Source organism: Coturnix japonica, chromosome 9, assembly GCF_054131305.1.
Source record: "Coturnix japonica strain WE chromosome 9, WE-NBRP24, whole genome shotgun sequence".
Taxonomy (NCBI): domain Eukaryota; kingdom Metazoa; phylum Chordata; class Aves; order Galliformes; family Phasianidae; genus Coturnix; species Coturnix japonica.
The window spans coordinates 1374874-1396072 of record NC_140671.1 but is presented as its reverse complement, the minus strand read 5'-3'; the positions used below and the strand labels follow the sequence as shown (position 1 = coordinate 1396072).

Here is a 21199-nt window from a genome sequence, read left to right as displayed (position 1 = left end):
AAGCTAAAATGAAACAAAATTCTTTGCTTTTTTCATTTTAAAAACAATTAATTATGGAGTATTTTCCAATGCTGAATGAGGAAAAAATGTGTCCTCAGAGAGCAGATGTTTGCTTCCTTCGTATGTCTGTTTATAAAACTTAGCATGTGGATTTGATGGTTCACTTGCGTTTTACAACTTGCTCTTATCTACATGAGACAAAGTTGCATATTGGTACAAAGCAAAATTAGGCATCTAAGTAAGGCTGTTCTGCACCTTTTAGAGACGCAAACCATCTGCAGTGGGTTTTTATGCTCATTATAGATGTATGAATTTTTGAGGCCAAATCTGTTTGCAGCAAGAATCTTCTCTTAACAGCCAGAAAAAGCCCGTTCTCATGATGTCGTAATACGGCAGGAAAGGCAGAGACAGATTGAGGTACAAAAAGGCTCTCAAATATTTTAAACCTAGATTTATTACGATTTACAGTGCTGTTGTTTTAGTAACCTGTTTGCCCGGGTTTATGGGCAACAGCACCCACGTTCAGATGATAACTTTGAATGTTTTCTAGACATCGTATTTCTTAGTTATTTCTATTCCATTTTTGCAATAAGAGTAAATCCACTGCAGTACACTTCAAGCCTGCAAGAGTGAATCGTCATCGAAATCCACTGCCTCTGTCAGCATGAAGGGCAAGATGGGAGCTGAGGTTACCTTAGCTGATAGTGGGTTCAGAGCCTAAAATAATGCTGGGTTTGTGATGCTCATGGCTGGGTTGGCAGCAGGGAGCTCACTCAGCCCCCAGCAGCCACATGCTCCTGGTTGGGCTCAGCCCAGCTGGAGGAGAAGGGCTTCCCCAGGCAGCTGCCATTTCTCAGGGGTTTGTCAGAAATATGGACTGCGATGCTGCGACTGCATCTTCCTCCCCACCCTCTTGTTTTTGATGGCTGCTTTGCTTTGTCAGCACAAAGTTAAATGATGAAAATAAAAATCTTCGACGGGGTATGAGCAGCTCATAGGAGAGCACTTGCTAAAGACGCAGCTCTCTGATGCTCTTGCCTCCTTGCACAAAGCAATTGGCCAGGACTTAATGCAGTCTGCAGGCATTAGTGCTGCTGTTCACATGGGACTTGGCCAGCACCGCCTGCAGCCCCACAGAGCAGCACCTTGCTGTCCCACCGCTGTGTCCCTCTTTGCTTTGGGCTCTTATTGTTCCAGAATGGCTTCATATGAGGTTTGAGCCGCGTGCAGTGCTTTAAACATTTGGATTTCTCTAGAACCTGTGCCATAGATCAGGTGGGGCGGTGTGAAGCACGGTTTCATTTCAAAAGGAAGAGAGTTCTGCTTAGTCAAGACTGTAGAAAAACAGCTCCTTTAAACCAAGCATTTCCTCTGAAGGTAAATGGAAATAAGGAGTAAATTGGAAAGCTGAGCAGTCCTCGCTGCAGAATCTCTGCGGGAGACCCCTCCGCTCTGTCACTGTCCTTCGTGTGCTTTTGTGTTTCAGAGAATTTAAGAGTAAAATGTACCTCAAGTGTTTGGGGTCAATCATTTCGTGTGCCAAGCACAAGAAAAACAGATTAAATAGTCTCTCAGAAATCTGCAGAAAGAGGAGAATGTCACAGCTGAATTTTCTGCTTTGTGACTTCTGGATAAGAAGACATGACAAGGCCAATGGGAGGAGCGGGAATGGGCAAAGTGACCCAGAGTTTGACTCCTGCTTTTATGCTAGTGCCACTGGAGCATGTGTGTTCCTGTGGACCATCCCCACAGTGTGGCTGGGCACTGCTCTGTCCTGCCCAACAGTACAGCTGCAGAATGCCAGGGCTGCAGAAATGCAGGATGAAATGCCCATTGGGCACCAAAGCTGCACAACGCTTTGCTCACTTTGCAGGGGTTCATTCACATTCCCCAGTCTTCCCCAGTGCATGTCCTGATGCATTCAGTGCTCCACTTCCCTTTCTGCCTGTGCTGTGCATTTCATTTTCAGAAGCTGAAAGGGATTTTGCTCTAAAACTCTTTATGAGCAACCATTTCCTCCTGGGATCGTCGTCTGATTCAAACTAAAAAATGGACCAGAATTTATGATGTCTTGTAATTACTATTCTTGGTACCGCTCATTAAATTAGAAATTGATTGCAGGTTTCACGGTTTCCTTGTTAGGTGACAAAGTGCTGATCAAGGTGGAGCAGTGCAGGGCCGTTAGGATATGATGTGCAGTTTGGGCTGGTATAAAGGCACGCTTTCTGCTGTGGGGTTCGTGGTACAGTTGTTTTTATAATGCGTAGCTGATTGTCTTTTTTGTTTAAAGTTTGTTGTCACCCATTATAGTAAGAGTGCACCGTATTTTTGTATAAAAAGAGAGAAATTGGCTTTGGTTTATGCTGGCAATCTAAAAGGCATAACTGCAGACATCAAAAGTGCATGTTTCATTGAACTGAGAACATCATAAACAGCTATCCTAAAGATTTAAGCAGATGATGCAAAAAAATCTCACTACATAAAGGTTTTTCACATTATCTTTTTCTCTCTCTAACCCACAGTGTGACAGCGAGAGTGATGTTGACGATAAGGTAAGACTGAATTTTCTTCTTTCATGTGCTTTACTAGCTTGGAAATTCCCTCACAGTCAAAATAAGAATGAATTTACAAGTGATATTTTTCCTCCAGGCTTCATGTCAGGTTTAAAATTGTTTATAATAGAACGAAGCAAGCATTGGATCAGACACTTTATGGTTTTCTCTGGTTTACAGAAGAGAAACTCTTGTTAACGGAATGGTGTCTCAATTAGCATGTGAGCGTTCAGTGAGACCCAAATCACAGCGCTAGTGCTGTTTCAGAGGAAGCCTCCTCTGATCACCTGCCAGGAGCCCATATTTTATTCACAGTAACCTTTGCTGATGTTGGTTTTGTAATCAGCCCAGAAGGTGGGACAGTGGCACCCACCTCCAATGCAGCGCCTTGATTGCCAAGGAGTGTTTTGTCGTGTTGCGTGCATATTTATCACAGAGCAATGGTTTTTCTGACCTTTTCTTTTAATACAGAGGTTGGCCATTGAAAAGTGGTAGCGATGTGGTTTTCTGTAGGGATTTCTTGTTTCGCTTTTGCAAGGAAAACAGAGAGGTCTGACAACATAGCCACAGTTGCACCGTGCTCTTAAGCATCAAATGTATGAAGGACTTCAGTATTCCTTGCTGGCTTCTGTTCTGGCAGATCAAACCTGGCATGTCAGGTTAGGTCTTCATCAAACTTTCATTATATTTTGGCTGTCCAGTCTCTTGCATTCATTCATGAGAAGCTGTGGCACGTAGGTTTCTACTGGCTCAGCATTACAGAAGTAAAGGCTGACTTCAGATAGCCCCGTCGCCTTGGCAGCAGTCTTGGCCACAGCCATACATCGGAGGTTACCATGAGTTCAAGAGACCGTGCTGAAAGAGGCTTCTGGTTAAGTTTTATTTTATGCCATTTTTTATATTTTTAAAGTCACTCCCAGAAACTGCCACTCAAGTTCTGTTTCTCCCAGAGTTACGCAGCAGATCTGACATCTGGGATGGGGAGGGTGAGAAATTATTCCCTAAAAGCTCAGGTACCGTGGGGTTAAACCATTTCTTATACTGCCCAATCAAAGAAAGTAAAAGCAATCACTTAGAAAACTGTTTAAAGATCTGCCAGTCAAACCTCAGATGAAGTTGTAAGTGACATGTAGTTTTATTATACAGCTATGCTATTAATGATTATCTAAATTACACTGGTAGACCCAGCTAGCAGCATTACATCTGAGACTGACATTTGTTAGATTAGGTTTGACTTCACCTTGTAGAGAAGAAATTGAAATCTGAACAACATTGATTAGCTTTCAGAATGTGGGATCTGAGGTTACCTTCAGAGGAAGCTGCAGTGCGGTCGGCCAGTCGCACACTGTCCTTTACAGCAAATGAAAGGCTATTACAGCATTCCTAACCATTAATGTGGCATTGCTTTACATATCTGTATCAGTAACTTGACCTTGTGGTCTCCCATATTTCCCAACTATCTTCTCTTTAAGGTGACTCCACCTTTTCAGTAACGTTTCTTTTCTTCATGAGGGGAACAGTGTGAGATCATCATCTTTCTATACCTTACCTGACCTGCTGAGACGTGAGACATGACACTGGTTCTATTAAATAGGTCTGTGGGATTAAGTAGGGTTCCTTTGCTTGTCAGCAAAGATATGTGCACATGCGTGTAAGCTCACCAAGGCTGAAGTGAAGAGACTTCACGGGGATGATGTAAATGCGACGTTGCCTGGCTGTCTGCATTAGTCTCTCTCATGCTGTACTCTCCCGGAAGGCTGTTTGGTATTTGTCTAAAACTTAACCTGTCTGGATGCAACAGGGAGCTATAAACGTGTTGTCATGACTGTCCTGAGGGACTGCACTGAGGAGTGCTTTTTCCCCTTTCCATTTGGTAGAGAAAATGTATCCACTGATACCACTGTGTGGCTCCTGCAGGCAGATGGAGTGTTGGACGTGCTGTCTCACCAGCATCAGGCTTCTCAAACTACACGAGGGGTCAGCTTCATTCTGCAGTGCTGCAGAACTATCCTGCTTTGCTGCTCGGTCAGCAAGAAGCGGCTTCCTCTAGGTACACCTACATGCCGGTGCTAATGAAGGGCAGGGCAGGAATTACTAATGTGCTTTGATTTGCATAACACTTTTTGTTAGTCATCGGGAGCAGATCACTGTCATCTGTCTGTACCTCGTGAGGGAAGATGACAGAGATGCTCACGTCCCAGTACAGGCTGAGTCAGTGACAGCACTAGAAGTAAAACTGAAAATTTCCACCTCCTACACCTCTCCCTCTCTACCACGCTACTAATTATTCACTATTTATTTATTTCATAGCTCTATGGGCTGTTGAGCTCTTTATGTTTCAAAACGCAAACGTTATAGCCTAATTAAGGCTTTGCCGTCACTACATTGAAAGAATATAAGTACGCTCGTGGTGGTATTTTTTTTGCTTTTTGCAGTGTTGTGAAGGACTCCAGGGGAGAAAAGTAATTGAGCAGAGTCAGTCATACATACAGTATATCGGAATGGGGGAGTCATTACTTTGTGCAAGGTGCAGTTCTGCAGCAGATTGTGAGCGTGTTTCCAAACTGTGCTGCTGCTTTTCATAATGGGAGAGTAGGATCTCGGCCCTGGGGACCTGTCCATCCCATCTCCTCTCTGAGAGCTGTCTCTGCCCAAGTATAGCCTTTCACTTCTGCATCACTGCTGAAGTCTCGAAGGAAGTTAAGTGGGATGATGCTTTCTCACTCCTATCATTCTGTCACCACGCTCTTCTCCAAGAACTGTTTGAAATACCCAAACCAATAAACCGAGCTGTCCAGACATTTAACCAAGCGAGAAACTTAGCAAATCATGCGTTCCCAGAGACGGAAATGCAAATCCTGTTTCTTTGACTGTATGTTCGTTGAAGGACGAAGTTTTGGACTTTGCAACCGTTAGGAGAATCGCAGGATAGTTTGTCAAAGCTGTGGAAAGGATATTGTGCTTTTTGTGAGGGAGGAGAGAGAGAAAGGGAGTTAGTCTGATAATCGTATTGCACCATCTCTGCACTGTGCAATTGCTGCGGTGTGAGGCTCACGGTCCATAAACATTGTTACTGAAAATATATACTTCCTTTAATAGCAACAACAGCATTAACAGACAGCAATTACCCTTCATTTTCAGGAACTATAAAGTCTCCATTAATTCAAGATTTATGTAGTTATAGCATTTAGCACAGGAATAACACCACAGAGAATTGGTTTATACACATGTAATGAGAGAGCTTATGGCATACTTTAGTGAACATTAACATAATAGAGTAATATAAACCATCAACAGTTCCACTTATTGTCTCTTACCTGCTCTAGCATCCCTATGAAAAGTGGCTAGCAGCTTGGTAATGGGCTCTGTTAAGTGGTGTTCTGCAGAAAGCCAAAAGTCAACTTGTGTAAAACAAGGGAATGAGTAATCTCTGCTCGTTACTCCAAAATGCAGTTCCCATTTTTTAATAACAGTGTTCAAGGCAGCATTAAAAAAAGCTGGTGTGTTTCAGAGCAATTCAGCGCTCGTGTTCTTTCAGCCTTGGACTTCTGTCTGCTGCATGGGAAATTGCTGCTTGTCACACAAAGTTAGGTCAGGTTTCTAAAACAGTGCTTTCATGCAACTTCTTGCAGCAGCGCAGTAAGTTCATCAGGCCCAGCTCTGAGCAGAGTGAATTCAGCCCTACCACACTGTGTGCTGTGCTAATTCCTGAGTCCCAGCAGGTGCTGGAAGCAGGCAGCAGTGCATGGGCAGGTGTGAGTTAGCACTTGATGCATGGGAGAGGAGCAGCACCTCTGGGTGCCATCCTGCTACATGCTGAACTGAAGTAAAAGGGAAGGCTTTAGGAGGCATCTGAGAGGGAAAATCGGGCAGATTTGTGGCCGATAAGGGAAAGTTGTTCTCTGCAGTGGAACATAATGGGAAGGCGCTTATTTGAATGTTTAATAAAGGGTTGATTGAGTCCAGTGAGAGATGAGTGCTGACATCAGTACTGTGTATCAGTGTTGGGAAATAGAGGCGAGCTGTGAAGGGGTCAAAAGATGAAAAGTAAATGCTTGCAATTCAGGAAGTGGGAAGTTGTGCAGGGAGCAAAGCGTCAGACTGGGGAAAGGATCTCTGCAGCAATTTTATCCATAGGCACAAGGACGCCGTTACTTCTGCCAATACCAGAAGAAAGGATGGAATGATAAATGGAAGGTGAGATAGCGAGAGCTCGAAGGAGAGCTTAGCTGTAAAGAAAAAGGATGCACAGGACTTAACCATCGGTTGAATGTTAAGATTTAGAGAGAGCCATGTGAGTCAAAGAGAGTACTGAGAACTACAAGCTTGAGTGAGAGGTGGAAGTGATAAGGTTGGAGGCAATGAGGAGAATAAACTCTGTGGAAGATCTGGGGAATTATCAGTTCTGTGTTGACCTTGGAAGGGCATCTATAAGTGCACAGGGAAGAGGCATAGTTTAGACAGCACAAGAAGGGGATGTGATCAAGAGAAGAATCTAATAGTTGCTCTAACAGAAATGGTTGCTGTCTCTGTGTATATGTATGAAGTTACCCAGAAAAAAAGAGAAAAGCCCCATAACACCATGTTAAAGATGTTCTTAATGCACAAAATGGCAGGAGTGGTTACAGAGGTGGGGTGAAGATGGAGGACATTCTGAAACCCAGGGAGGGAAGAGTGGTTGCAGGTAGAAGGTGGCTGAGGGAGAGCGGGTGGGAGGGTTCCCACCAAGCCCTTGCAGAGGTTAGGGGGCCTTTCACATTGTCCTCCCAGCAAGAGTGCCTGCAGCTCTAGGAAAAAGCCTTAGGAATAATGTCCCTCCCTGACCTTGGTATTCCTAGAATTTAAGCAAAGCAAAAATGCAATTGAAAATGTTAACCAATGTTCTCCCCTCCTACTGAGATTTTATGTTTTTGCTTTATCCAGACAAAAAAGGCAGATTTTAAGAACATTAGTCTGTATATAGCAAGCTGAGTCATCTCAGTCTGTGGTGTCCATCCTTGTTCTTGAAAATGTAGCATTTTCTTTTTCAGAGCAAACAATGGGAAGGGCCTTGTAGTTTGCTGACAAAAGTCCATCATTAACTCGCATAAAAGGACTTAGATCTTATGGAAAGCTTGTGGGCAAGACAGGATAATACCAGTTCAGTTGCTAGCAGTTGGCAGCTCCCAAGCTCTCTGGTTTTTCTATTGTTCAGCATCTCCCAGTTCCAGTTACCCATCCATGAGCATTTCCTTATCTTCCCAGGGACCTTGTGAGAACGCTTCTAACATCTGAGGCAGCAGGGAAGAGAGCAATCTCATACAGCTGTCTGTCCACACCAAGAAACCCCATTATAGCACAGGCACAAATGCAAAGGGACTCCCCGGAAGGTGATCAGGTATTCTGGTGATGAGCGTGACATAGTAGGCAGCAGATAGGAATTGGCATTATAATTTAATGATTTAATTAACCGTAAGGATGCCAAGAAGATGAGAAGATTTTGGAGGATGCATACTGTAATTGCTGCAATTTCAGTCCCTCATTTGGCTTACAGCTTCTTGTGACTGTATTCTGAAACTGCTTTAGCAGGTTAAATAGATCAGAAGAGCCCAGCATGCAGCACAGGGTGCTCTGTGCAGGCGTAAAGGATAAAACTTAAGGATGACCAAAGAGTCAGTTCTGGGTTTTGTAGCTTTCTAGTAGCTCCTGCTTTTGAGTCCATTTTGCAGTAAGATCCAAACTAGTTTTCACTGCAGATTTCCAGACATTTTGATCCTCAGAGCAGTATCTAGCACATATCAACTGCAAACATGGGAGTTTGCCTTCAACTTGAAGCTCCAGCTAGAATATCACTCCTGATTCCATCTGAGGTATTATTAATTTCTCTGTATGTACTAGGAAGACTCTAATCCCTGGTAGGACGTTGTACTTTTTAACATCTCTTGACAGTCTCAAGTACCAAGTTCTGCCCATCTCCATTTTCCATGAGCAGGAAGGTGTTCTCCTCAGCAAATGGTTCACATTCAGTTTTGTAAGGCCTGAAGATACAGCCTGAAAGCTTCACTTGATTTCTTTTTTGGCTTTTAAATAGCGTGCCACAGTTTCTGCATCCTGACGGCTTTCCTCTAATTTTGTATGATATCTGTATGATTATCTGAGGAATAGGATTTTATGTTTTCATTAAAGCTGTGCATGCATTCAAAACAGCAGCAGCTAAATGAAGCTTTTATGAGCTCTCATCTGCAGAAGACAAAACGATGGTCCCGGAAGGGTAAAGCAGTGCTTGCCATGGTGCACCTCCCTCCAGTGCTGCATCTGCAGTGTCAAAACCACCACCAGTTGTGCTTGGCCATACCCACTGATGTCCAGTCCTCCCTTGAGTGGGTCCAATTGAAATACATCAGATACACTCACTTGGTTTGCAGAGCACACAACCTGCCTTACAGCCCCTGATTCCTTGGCCTTTCCCACACCTGTGTCAAAATTAGTTGGAGATCTTTGCCTAAATCTTTGGCAGCAGCTGACTTAATTTGTGGTTTACTACTCCTGACAGTTTATTGGGGAAGCAAAGCGCGCCTTCATCTCCAATAATAAACAGCCCACCCGCCGACTCTTTGACAGACTTAATGATTTTTTATACAAAAATGGACAGACTTAATGTTTCGACTGTAGCGATCATCTGTCCTGATCTCCGTAATGAAATTAGATTAAGTGCACCTGGGAAAATGCTGAGACGGCACATTGCCTTCATCACCTTCCTTAATTTAAAACCAATTTGCGGGGAAAATATCCTCTGAAGCTGAGGGAGGCAGAGAGGAGGGGGAGGGAAGGGGATTTTAAAATCTATCTGGATAGCTACTGGCAGTTTTAATTCCTTTCCCTGCTGGCAATGTGAAATATTAACAGCCGTAAGAGCAAAGAGTTTAAAGACTTACTAACCTTCTTGCCATTCTTAGGGGGGAAAGAAACAATACGAGGCTTTTTACTATCAAGTTCACCTCCAGGGACAAAGTCCAGCTGATGCTGGGTCTCGACTTGGGCAGGGAAGGGAGACTGAAATCAGGAAGCTGCCAATTCCAAGGGCCAAGCCATATTTCCTAAGATGTACTGTAACCTCTGGGGGTTGGTGGCACCTCCTGTCTGCTCTTACCTTGATAATGATTTAGTTGTGCAGAAAAACAGTAATTTGCCCACGTAGCTGTGAAAGCAGCTGCAGTGTGTACAATATAATGTGACCTGAAAATGATTACTAATGTTTTTTGAGCTCGTTCTGAAGAGAATGAGAAACACGTCTTTTTTTTTAATTAAAAGTAAAATGTTGCAAAGAACAACCATAAGCATTTTTCCCATGAAGGATGATTCCCATTCTCTCCCTCTGACTCCACTTATTCAGAATGCACCAACGGTAGCTCAAGGTCTGCCGCCGCTGAGCTGGTCAGAGAGCAGAGCAGTCTGCCATAGGCTGGAAAGTCTCTTTATGGCAGAGAGTTAAATGTTTACTGCCTTTGTCGTGTGGACTATTAACATCCCAGCTCAGCAGTGCACTTGATTTATCCACCTCCTGCCTCAGATTTCAGTGTTGCTGGAACAGTGGTATTCATACCAGAGGTGGGCAGTTTCTGCTACTGACTTGGAATGCTTTTCTTGCTTGGCTTAGAGTCAACTTTGTTCTTCACGAAAGCTTTCAAAGCACAGAGGTTCTGCAGAGATGCCCACCTCATGCTTTGCCTGCTTTGTGCAGAACCCACATCAAATTGGAAAGTCCCACATCATTCAGTGCTCTAGAAATGTCTTGCAGCAGGCTCAGGCTTTGTTGTAATCACTGCAGAGTATCTCAGATTTCCTTCAGCTGCTGGAGGTCGCCACTCAGACCTGCAGTCATGAGAATCTTGGAAGAAAACAGCATTTAGAATAACTTTGTTGTAAGTGCGAGTGAAGTGATATTTGTTAGCAAAGATGGCACCTGATTATCTAAAGTACTCCTCACACTAATTGAAGTCAGCATTATCTGCGGATGCTCAGGGCATCCCAAGATCTGTTCACTCGTCTTCATGCACTCAACCAATCCTATCACTGGGACTCACTCTGCAAGTGGGAGTTTGCATGAGTAGCCCAATTGCTGTCAATGAATAATTTAAATGATTTAAGCCTTAGACGTGCCGGTTAATAATGAGAGAAATCGGCCCCATATGTCCTTGTCCATAAATACTGGAAGACGGGGACAAGTCACTTTTAAATGGGATTCATTTATTTTTAAATGGAATAATGATAAGTGTTTTAAAGGTAATCAAGCATGTGTAGCTATCCTGAATGTTATAAATATGAAAGAGCATTAGTCTAAAATTGAAAGGGATCTCATTCATACATAAAGTTGGTTGAAGGTATTGTGAGAGGATAAAAGCGCAGGGTGACGTGTGATAGCCAGCAAAGATGTTAAGGCATCTCTTCTTTTTATTAATTGCCCCAATGGTGACTGGTGTGTATTTGTCACTCTATTATGTGTGCAGCACCTGAGTGCTCACTAGCTTGTGGGTTTTCCCTTCTGTACCCTGCTGGAAGTAGACAATTCCTGAAGAAAATAATTAGCTGAACTGGAATGTGTTCTGGGTCACATGTAAAATCGTACACTGGAAGTCATATTTTTTCTGAGGCATTAGAGCTTGTTTTCATAACTTCATCTGAAAAAAAAAAGTCTTTTAAGGTGGTGGTGCTATCAATATGGTTTGAGGACAGCTGTTACCTTTGAACTCTTTGCACACCGAGATCGTTCATGCAACTGCAACACATTAAGAGGTGGTTCTGGAGAAGGTTGGATGGCTGGAAGAAGCATCAGCTTCTTGGTGCGTACGTCTGTGTTTAGTCAAAACATCGTTCTTGGTTATCTTCAGCCTTTTGAAGTCTTTGCAACTCTGGCGTTGTATTTGCTTCATACATCACCGCCAACAGCCATCAACAGCTTAAGCATTCAGAAATTGGCTTATGGCAGGACAGCAGGTGATGATGTGCAGCACAAACCAGATGGGAGGACGAATTGCCTTAAACAGATGAGTAAAAACTCATTTCCACTTAAAATGGAAATAAATGCAACATATAGAAAAACTGGAAAGGAAATGGGTGGTAGGCTGAGGAGGAAAGAGTAGGGAGGAGGAGAGCAGCTGCCCTTCCCAGAGCAGGGCATCCACACGTGCTCATCCCTGCAGCACAGGGTGGGAGGAGGGCTTCCTGCATCCCAGCAGCACGAGCCACATAGGGGAGGAGTGAGACTGTGGCCACGGGAGCTATTATTTTTAGTTGCTCTTTAAAGTCAATTAGAACTAAAGCAGATCTGTATTGAAAGTGAATTCCTATTAAGAATAGCACTGCAGCAGCTCCCGCACAGCGGCACAGCCATTTCTTGGGGCTGCTCACTGGGTTTCACTGTTCTGTGGGCATGAGCTGTGGCCATGTCTCAGACTTGCAGAATTGCCTCCATCAAGAGCAAACAATTGTAGGCAAAGTAACTCGATGGCAAGAACCAGGTAACACACTCCAAATGCATGACCTAATTCTTTGGATGATGTTGTATCAAACATTATTTCCTCGTTACTCTTTGTGCTCTGATCTTCAGGGCTCTCCCTTAAAAATAACAGCAGTGATTTGAATTAATTGGTTGGGAAAGGTTTTTTTCTCTAAGCCGTGGTCCACAACAAAGCCAGCAAATGTGGACTTGGTTGCACACAGAGGCCTGAAGCCTGCACATTGCTCTGCAGACAGATGCACACATCCATGGCTCTGCTGTGACCGCCTTGCTTTCACAGGAAGAAAGGCCAGCCAGGCTGCAGGGCTCCCAAACAGTTGCTCGCCAGATCCTGATTTATTTGACAGCCCCCGTAATAAAGTAACTATTTGTCTAACTCTTCCTGATTAGTCTGAAGAGGGCTGCCAAGCTGAAGAGGATTGACTAGTCAGGAAACCGCTGGTATTTTGGCTGCTTTTTTCTTCTTCTTCTTTTTTTCCTTAAGGGTTGCGATATTATTTGCAATAATTTCTCCTTTATTAAGTTTGGCATTTCAAAATAATTCACTACTGCGATGCGAACATTTTCCACATCAACAATAAGTCTATTACGGAGAAATTTACAAAAACAAAATGACTTCATATTGCTTGCAGATGTATTCTGTAAAAATAATTGTTTTTCACTCGATTTTAATGTTTCTAGGCCTTTGTAAACATAATGCCTAAATACTTCTATTCAATAAACGAGAGCCATTCGGTAATTGCTTGCACATTTGAAGTCCAGTAAATAAGGAGCAGATTTCGACCAAAATCTGTGTATCATTTAAGCTGCTTAGGTCACAGCCCTAGGGCGGAAAAGAGCTGGTGAGAAACTTGTGTTTTCAGAAGTAGAGAGCTGTGACTTCAGAAACCAAGACAAATAAGCCCCATTTCTCTTTAATTAGTGAATTCCTGCTTACGGCCCAGGCTTTCTTTATTCTTGGTTCAATAAGGCTGGGAATTCAAAGGAGGCTGAAGATGTTAAGCATTGTGTTCTTCAGGCTTCCTTTATAGTCTTGGGATACCAAAGTCCTTCAGGCTCCGCTGGAAATCCTATCACACAAAACCATATTTTTTTCCTTGAACGCATTGTTTTCAGGTTAAAAACACCATTGTGCGTAGATAGAGAAAATGTAGACACACATATGGAGGGGAAACCATGGCTGATGTCACCGCCTGCGTGTCTTTTTGTGTGTGTTAGGGTCTCTGTGTACTACTTTGTAAGAGCCAGCAACACAGAAGACTTTGTTGAAGCTAGAAGGACTGCTCTAGTAAAGCGCCTTGTGGTCTTAAGGCTGGGCAAAATGTCAATGTGAAACAAAACAAAAAAGGCAGTGCACGAATAATTGGATATTGCTTGTCATGCAAGAGAAATAACTTACAAAGCAAAGCAGAATCCAGAAATAAAATGGAAATAAAAACAAAAACAAGCAAATACCACATGCATTGTAATTCCTGCATGAGATGTGTTTGGAGGAGTCCTTAAATCAACCAGCTCCCAGACTGCATTCATCAGCTCTCCTTGTGCCTTATGAAAGCTAGTGCTGAGAGAAGTATTCTCTGCACTGGCTCGTTTTCCTCTGAAGATGTTTTTTAAAGCACAGAGACCTTTGTATGGAATTGAGAAGGATAAAATACCTCCGACAAGGTGTTGTAAATGATAATGCAAAGCTTTTCCTTGCACTTTGCTGTCTGCTGTTCTCCAGACACTGTATTCTCAGGGGTGAAGTTCTGGCCTCTCGGAAGGCAGTAATAAAATGCTTTGATTTAAACGTGTCCAAGATTTCAGGTCATATCAGCAGGTATACACCCTGCTTCCCCTTAGGCTACCATGGTTTAACATGTAGATACAGGTAAATAGTGACAAAACAGCCTTTTTGCTCGATAAATAGAGCAGGTGCAGAAAGAAAAGCTCGTCCCTCCTAGTGCTGGTAGCACGAGAGATGCCGCGGGTCACACCGACCTGGTTCCAGGTGACGAGTCATGAAAAACAGCCCCTTTGAGATAAAAGGGCTTTGTATGCTCCAGTCCCTAAGCTTTTGCTTGATTGTACAACAGAGTGCTCCTCTGCCATCACAGGTCATCCCCTGCCAGCTCCTCCGTGTCTAATTCCATCTCCTCTTTCCCTTCCTATCCAAAGAGCAACAACCCTAAAACCCCATAAAGCTTTGCAGCTGTTTTCACACGTAATTAAATCGTCCTAGGTAATCCTTGCCCGGTGGCCTTTCATACACTTCTGGGGGAGTAGCAGTGAAGCCACCAACGTGAGTCCATTACTGGGATTCCTGTGCAGATCAGCTGCCCCACAAAGACAGCTGTGATGTTCCCAGGGCTTAGGAGAGCACATCTCCTCGTAGCAGCTGTCCCTGGTGAAGGGGATGTGCAGGGGAAAGGAGTTCTGGGCTCAGTGACACCTGGATCAGCATTCAGCCCAGCAGCACTGGGGGCACAGAGGTGGGAGGCAATCCTTGCTGTTGCTGGAGAAGCTGCCTGGGATAGGCTGTCTGATAGGCACAGTGTATGTGCATCTTTGACCTGGGCAAAGGTTGGAAGCGAGACACAATGATGCAGCGAGGTGAGAGGTGTAAACTTATGCAACTAGAAATAATCCCGAGCTTATCTGTGTAATCTTATTTGTGTTCAGTGAGAAGGAAGGAGTGTGAAACCGGCCGGACAAGAGCTGTGTTTTACGAGCACTTTGTTGCTTCCCCTACCTATAGCTGATCAGAAGCTGTAGCTGATGAAGCAAGCCTCTTACATTTAGCACAGCTTTGTACTTAGCACTGGGAACTGTGCCTATTTGAAACAAACTGCCTCAGGTCCATCTTCCTTACCAATCCAGTGCAATTTCCCTGTTTGCAGGCTTCACTGGGGCAGTAGGCAGCAGGGATTACTGAATTATTGACATGGCTGCAGGAGGGCCCAAGGTGCTTTGGGCAGCAAAGACTGACAGAGGGTCCCTCAACAGTTTGAATGAGCACCATTTTTTGGGGCTGTGTCACACAACAGTGCCAAAGAAATGGGAAGAGCCAGTAGTTTTAGTGAGAAATCTTGCCTGTGAACTCTTGCCTGATGAAACTCTAGACAGCAGTGACCCTTTGCATTTGGAAACTCCCTTTCTGGTTTTGGTTTGATTTGTAGCTCTCACGTGGCTGTAGATGTGCCTGCTTCTACACCTGCACGCCTTCCTCTCCTGGCTTTTGGGTCTCATTTTATCAGACACTTAATGTTGAATCGTGGTGTGAAAAGCCTCGAAGAGGAGAAAGGGGTGATAGAAATGACCCTTGAGAATCAGGAACTGCAACTTTCATCATGAGTCTGCAGAGGCTGTGGCATGCTTCAGAGCAGGAGAGCTGGAGTCTTTACTCCAGGTGAGTCAGGAAGGTCGGTGTAGCACACAGGGGTACACCACAGACTGGCCTCTCACTGGGTAATCTCTCCAGGGAATTTTAAATGCTGGGTACTGCCATGATACATGCTCTTTATTATGTCTCTGAGCACACAACAACACTGCTGAAAGCACTTCCATTCTCTTGTTATCTAATCTCTGTCATCAGAGGTCAATGGATAGAGGCCAAGGTCCTGCCTCAGCATATTTCCAAGCAGAAGCCCCACACGCTTTGACAGAGCCTGTTTCAGAGGAAGCATATGCTGGGGTTTGTCTCACACATCGCTTAGGAATCCGAGTTCTTAGAAGTTTCATTTGTGAGTATATTTGCAAATGAGATTTCTGAACCCCCGTTGTAGAAGAGGCTGTGGTTTAGATGCTCTAGTGGTTGGTCTCACAAGTTTGTCACTGGTTTCCATAGAAAGTTGTGCTGGGTGATGCTGGAAATCACCCTGGTGTTATTTGATGTGTTAAAGCCCCCAGGAGATCCAGCCAAGGCTGTTCCTGCAGGAGGGAGCGATCAGAGGCAGGGAGGTGCAAAGGAGTGCTGTTCTGTGCAGTAGCTGTGTTCCGTAATAACCTCTGCTGCTAGAGGAGCAGGTCTGCATCGAGGAATTACTGTAAGAAAAACACCCTGGCTGATAGGCTGTCCCTGCAGTCTGAGTAGACAGAAATGCTTGGAATAAGGTCACATCACAGTAATTGGATTATCTAATAAATAGCTGGATGTGGGTCTGTTACAGACAGGGAAGGCTTGCAGAGCACTCCCACTTTCTTAACTGCTGCTTTAGCCGGCTGGTAGGAATGGGGAGGTGCTGGGAAATGACATTGACAATAGCAGGTTCAGAGGTATTGTTCATGAATCAGTGTTTCAGTGCATCCTCTGCTCCAGTCCATGGCAGGCAGTGAGAGCTTTTTTATGAGTATTTTGTTTGTTCTTATGATTTATTCCTGGCATTCTTCTCATGTTGCCAAGACAAGGTAAAAGATGCTTGTCTTGTGTGATTTTCTAAGTGTAAAGTTCAGGGTTATTTTCAAAAGGCAAGATGAGTATGGAAAATCTTGTCCAATCTCAGCACAATTTTTTTCCTTGAAAATGGCATTTATCTCTGTCATTTGCAGCTGCCTCCGCTCCCTGCTGGAAGCTTCTCCCCAAGCAGTTTTCCTGTTGTCCTGCGTGCACAGACATCCTTGTTTCTTTGGGGGCAGTTGAGAGATGAGTTCTCTTCGTTCTTCTCAAAGGCACAGAACACAGAGGTCTTTCTCCAGTCCTGTACATGTTGCAGGAAGGCAAGCCTGGTGCTGGCTGTCCTGCAGGGCACACCACGAGGCTCTGCCTTCATGTGCTCACTGCCCCACCAACTGCTGTCATGAATGTCTTTGTACAGCGTCTTCTTCACGCGGGGCTATTTGGGTGGATTACACCTTGGAGAATTCCTTTTCTCCTGCCTGGTTATGCGGTGCTGGAGATGGGTGAGATGGTAGAAGGAGCGTTACACTTTGTGTGAGCCAAGGAGCTGCACTAAGGAGAGAAAAATGAAAGTGTTTATCAAATGCCTGTTTATATTTTAGGGTGCAAACAGATGTTCTCTTTGTGAAACTTGGATGGAAGTGGCGTTTCGCAAAGCCTTCCCTCCCCTTTTGCTGCTGCTCTCAGAGATATATCAGCCTTTCAGAGATCAGGTCCTGCAGCTCTTACAAGCCATTGTTTTTTGTTACCGAGGTTTGCCAAGCCCGTCTCTGGTTGTAAACCTTTATTTCCTGTAATTTAAACAAATGATACATTTCAGAAGTGACTCAGTTCCTTAAAATAAAGATGTATTCCAGTGTGCCGGCTGAATGGAGGCCTGGGTTACCCACAGCGTTGCCTTTCCCGAGGCCTTGCCTCCTGGCCTGTCGTGCTGTGCAGCTCTCAGCTCTCCTCTGACCACTTCCACAATCTTTTCTAAGCAGAACCTGAATCTGAGAAAATGTACAGGGAAGCTTTCAAACCATGGACGTCTGGGTGGGTTAGGAAAGAGGAAAGCGGTTTAATCTTGGGCTGATGCTGCTTTGCAGGCAAGCAGGTATGTGTAGAGCACTTGAGTGGAGCTCTGGGCTTGTCTCTATAGCCAGGGAACTTGGAAAAACATTAAGGGGACCCAAATGAAGTGAAAGCACATCCATGTGCTGGGTGCCTCTGGGGCATGAGTGGCATTCCATTGCTGAGCCGGGCTGTAACCATCCAGTGTTGTTTTATGTCACAGAGCTACTTTACCTAATCTGCCTCATCTTTGAACCTTTACTTCCTTCTCTTATGTTTATTTACTATTCCTGCATAGGGAGCAGTATTTTCAGAGATACAGGTCTGAAGCTCAGGAAGCTCTGGCTGTTGCCTGCAGCTAACACTAATTCCTCCGTCTGACCTGCCTAACTCGCTGTCTGGCGACCCGCTGAGCCATTGTTTTTAGTTAGCAAACTAACTACTAGTTTGCAATGCGAGGATTAAAAATAAAACAAAACAGCTTCTGGAAAGGCTGGGTTAAATTGTTTACACTGCTGCTTGTAAACTTCTCAAGTACACTTACTAGAAGAGGAGAGGTGTTGCAAATGGAAGCCTCTCTGTCTTATAGCATAATGTCTTTGGTGAGCGGTGTGAAAGAAGATGGTGTTTGCTTTTGTTCAGAAAGCCCCGGGTTGGGCAGATTGTTGGCTGGAACAGGGAGTTCATCAGATGTTTGTGGGCAGCCTGGGAGATTTGCACAGGCCTCAGACACCTGCATCAGAGGAGTTGCAAAACCTGTTGTTGGAATGAATGACATGCGGGGACTCTACCAAAACTCTCCTTAGATTTCAGCATAAGTGAAAACAAATGTTCTGCCGTAAATATCCCCCAGGTGAATACGTTTATTCTCTTCACAGCTTTGAAACACGCTTCAGGCTAGAGAGGCTCCCTGGAGAGGGAATTTAGCGCTCTGAGCCAAAGGTCAGGGTCAGGTCACTCTGCTCCATTTGAAATTTGGCACCTAGGTACATATGGCAACTGCATCATCCCAGGGGCTAATTTGCCAAATCAGATTGCATCCTCTTTCATAGCTTCGTGCCAAGCTCGTATGTCAGTCTACTGCCTGCAAAGCCAAACGTTGAGCATCCAAGACCTGCTTCTAATACCAGCCACTTTCAGCAGCTGAGCTCTCCTGGAAGAATACCAGAGCACGCCTACCTGATAATAAGAACAACATTTACATAGTGCTTTTGATTTTAAAACTTTATTAAGCATCAAAGGCAGCGCTGTGCTTGACCCTTGGAGGCATTTACAAGGATCTCTCTTCCTTGCAAATACCGCAGCGCGGGGTACGAGTGGATGGGAGCCGTAACCTCCGCCGAGTGTGCAGCCACAGCAGGGTGTGTGAGAAGGCAGCGCTGACGGCAGAGACGGTAAATGGTGAGAGGTCCCTGAGTGTGCTGGTTCAGCTGCGTGCAGCATCCACGCGCTTGAGTCAGCCGTGTTGTTACAAAGCCCCGCGTGGGATGCCGTGGTTATCTGTATGCTACAGGTTCGAGCTGCTTAATTAGGTTTGTCTGGGGTAGGAGGAGATTGGCAAAAACCTTTGCTGCACATACGGTTATACTGAGAAACTAGTTTTTCCCAGTACAGCGTTGCTTTGATAGGTTTTGTTACTGGGATGAGTTGCATGCAGTGTTTTGCTGATGATGGTATTGATAGACATGTGTTGTTAACGGCTCCTGAACCCCAGTGCTCTTTGATGTCCTTTCTTAACAACGGAAAAAATGAGGTGCAGAAATTTCATGGTGACACAACTGCGGTGAGTTTGTCAGTGATCGTACCGAGATTTGGGATGTTTTCATTCCTGCTGCTGTAACCAGGCAGCCACAAAAGGCATCTCGGTGGTGTCAGTCATCTGGCCACATTTGGTTTGCAAGGGTTGGGGCAGGGGAGGGCAGGGGAAATGCTGAGATAGAAACTTTGGAGAGCCCAGAAGGTGCTGGAGGCTCCAGCTTGCTTCAATTAGTGGAAGTCAGCATGTGCCTCCTTCCTCACTGGCTATCTTTGATCTTTCTTAAAGGTGTAAGGCTAGAAACAGATTTAATCACAATACAAAATACCTGAGAAATGCAGTCTGTAGCCTTTATGGTTCTTCTCTAAAAAGGGCCTTGGAGACTTTAGCTTTTCTTTTCTTCTGGCCTTGCAGATAGACATGTTCATATAACCCTGCTGTTTTAACATTCATACCGTAGCCAGGATCCAGCATTTCCCAAGCACAAAGCTCATGCTCAAGCATCGCTGGCTCCAAGGGCTCTGGCCTTACTGCTGCTATTCTCCCTGCAGGCCCATGGTGAAGGGCAGCTCTGGGCAGCACCCCCCTTGGGCAGCTGGGCACACACTTTTGCCCCCTCACTTGGCCTGATGTACAGTGCTCTTGTCTGCCCATCTGCTTTTCTCCCCCCTCTTTTTCTTGCTTTTTGATGTGACAGGGTGTTCATATGCTGAACCTTCCATGGCCTTCCTGCTGGTCCTATTTCCCCTGCTGGGAGCTGGGGCTGCTTGTGAAGCCTGGAGGGAAGGTGGGACAGGAGCAGAAGGGCATGTTTGTCTGCTGCAGCATCCTCACCAGTGCTGTGCAGTTGGGAATGTTCATCCTGTGCTTGGAGGGAGCAAAGCACAGCATCAGGAGCCCCTCCCCAAAGAGCAGCCAATGAGATACCCATTGATATTACCCTTGTTCAGAAGACTACTCAGCCCATTGAGCTACTGAGAGCAAATGTGGACTGTGTTTTACCCTAATTCAGCCAAATAAAGACCAAGCCAGAATGTTGCGTAGGAACTGGTCTTTGATCTCTCCTAAGGCACAGGCTGTGTCGGTGATCACAGCCATCCAGTTCTCTCTGCCCATTTCTGTTCTCCCCGGTGCCATTTTTACATCAGTGCTGTTCAGTGACGTCAGTGGAGCAGTTCCAGATTTATACCAGTAGTTTGGCAAGCCCCTCATGTTTGAAAAGTCATGAGTCAGGCTCCAGGAAAATAACGTGATTTTTCTTAAAAATCATTATTTCAAACAGGATATGTTTTTCTAATCTGCCTTCCAGTGTTTCTGCTGATGAGCGCCTTTCAAGCTCTTTTAATTGTATCAGCAAGATCTGGGAGATTACATTTGTTACTGAGAGCTGCAGACTCCCATAAAGCACAGAACACCAGAACTCTTAAAGTGGGAACTTTGCAGGGGACTCTTACAGCTGTCCGTCTGGGCAGCACAGAGAGAGAGGGCTGATGTGCAGCACAGACTCCAAAGGCCTCTGTGTATTTAAGTTATCGTATCAGTGCAATCAGTAAGCACAATTATAATCAGCATAGTCATGGATATATACAAGGCATCAATATTTCTTATTAAAACCTGTGTGGTGTCTGCACTGTTTCTCAGAGCAGAGCGCTATCAGTTCATCGCCTCATTGACTCCTTTTCTCTACACCTGTAGGCTGACCACAGAACTTCTTACCTTGGGTATGTTTGGTTTGAGCTTGAAATCCAACTAACATGAAGGTGGCCAAGTGTTGAGGCTCACCGTGGTCTGATGTTTGATACTGATGGCTGGGTTAGTTACACTGCTCGGCAGGACAGCCTGTGTATGTATGCATGTGTGTGTGCATTTGCACTGATCTGAATGGTGCATCCTCATATGCATGTAGGAAGCCAGCCAGCTCCTCCAGCGATTATGGTTGTGTCTTTCTGTTGCCCGTGCCTGTGTCT

The 21199-nt window shown here is 44.8% G+C and overlaps 1 protein-coding gene across 43 annotated transcripts in view; it reads left to right on the top strand.

Moving 5' to 3' along the window:
- Nucleotides 1-21199, top strand: part of FBRSL1 (fibrosin like 1) — a 385537-nt gene that overhangs the window by 239971 nt on the left and 124367 nt on the right. For all 43 annotated transcript variants that reach the window (XM_085509366.1, XM_085509358.1, XM_085509360.1 and 40 more), the window contains one exon: nucleotides 2523-2552. In XM_085509366.1, the coding sequence (XP_085365492.1) occupies nucleotides 2523-2552 (30 nt within the window). The remainder of the gene's footprint in view (nucleotides 1-2522; nucleotides 2553-21199) is intronic.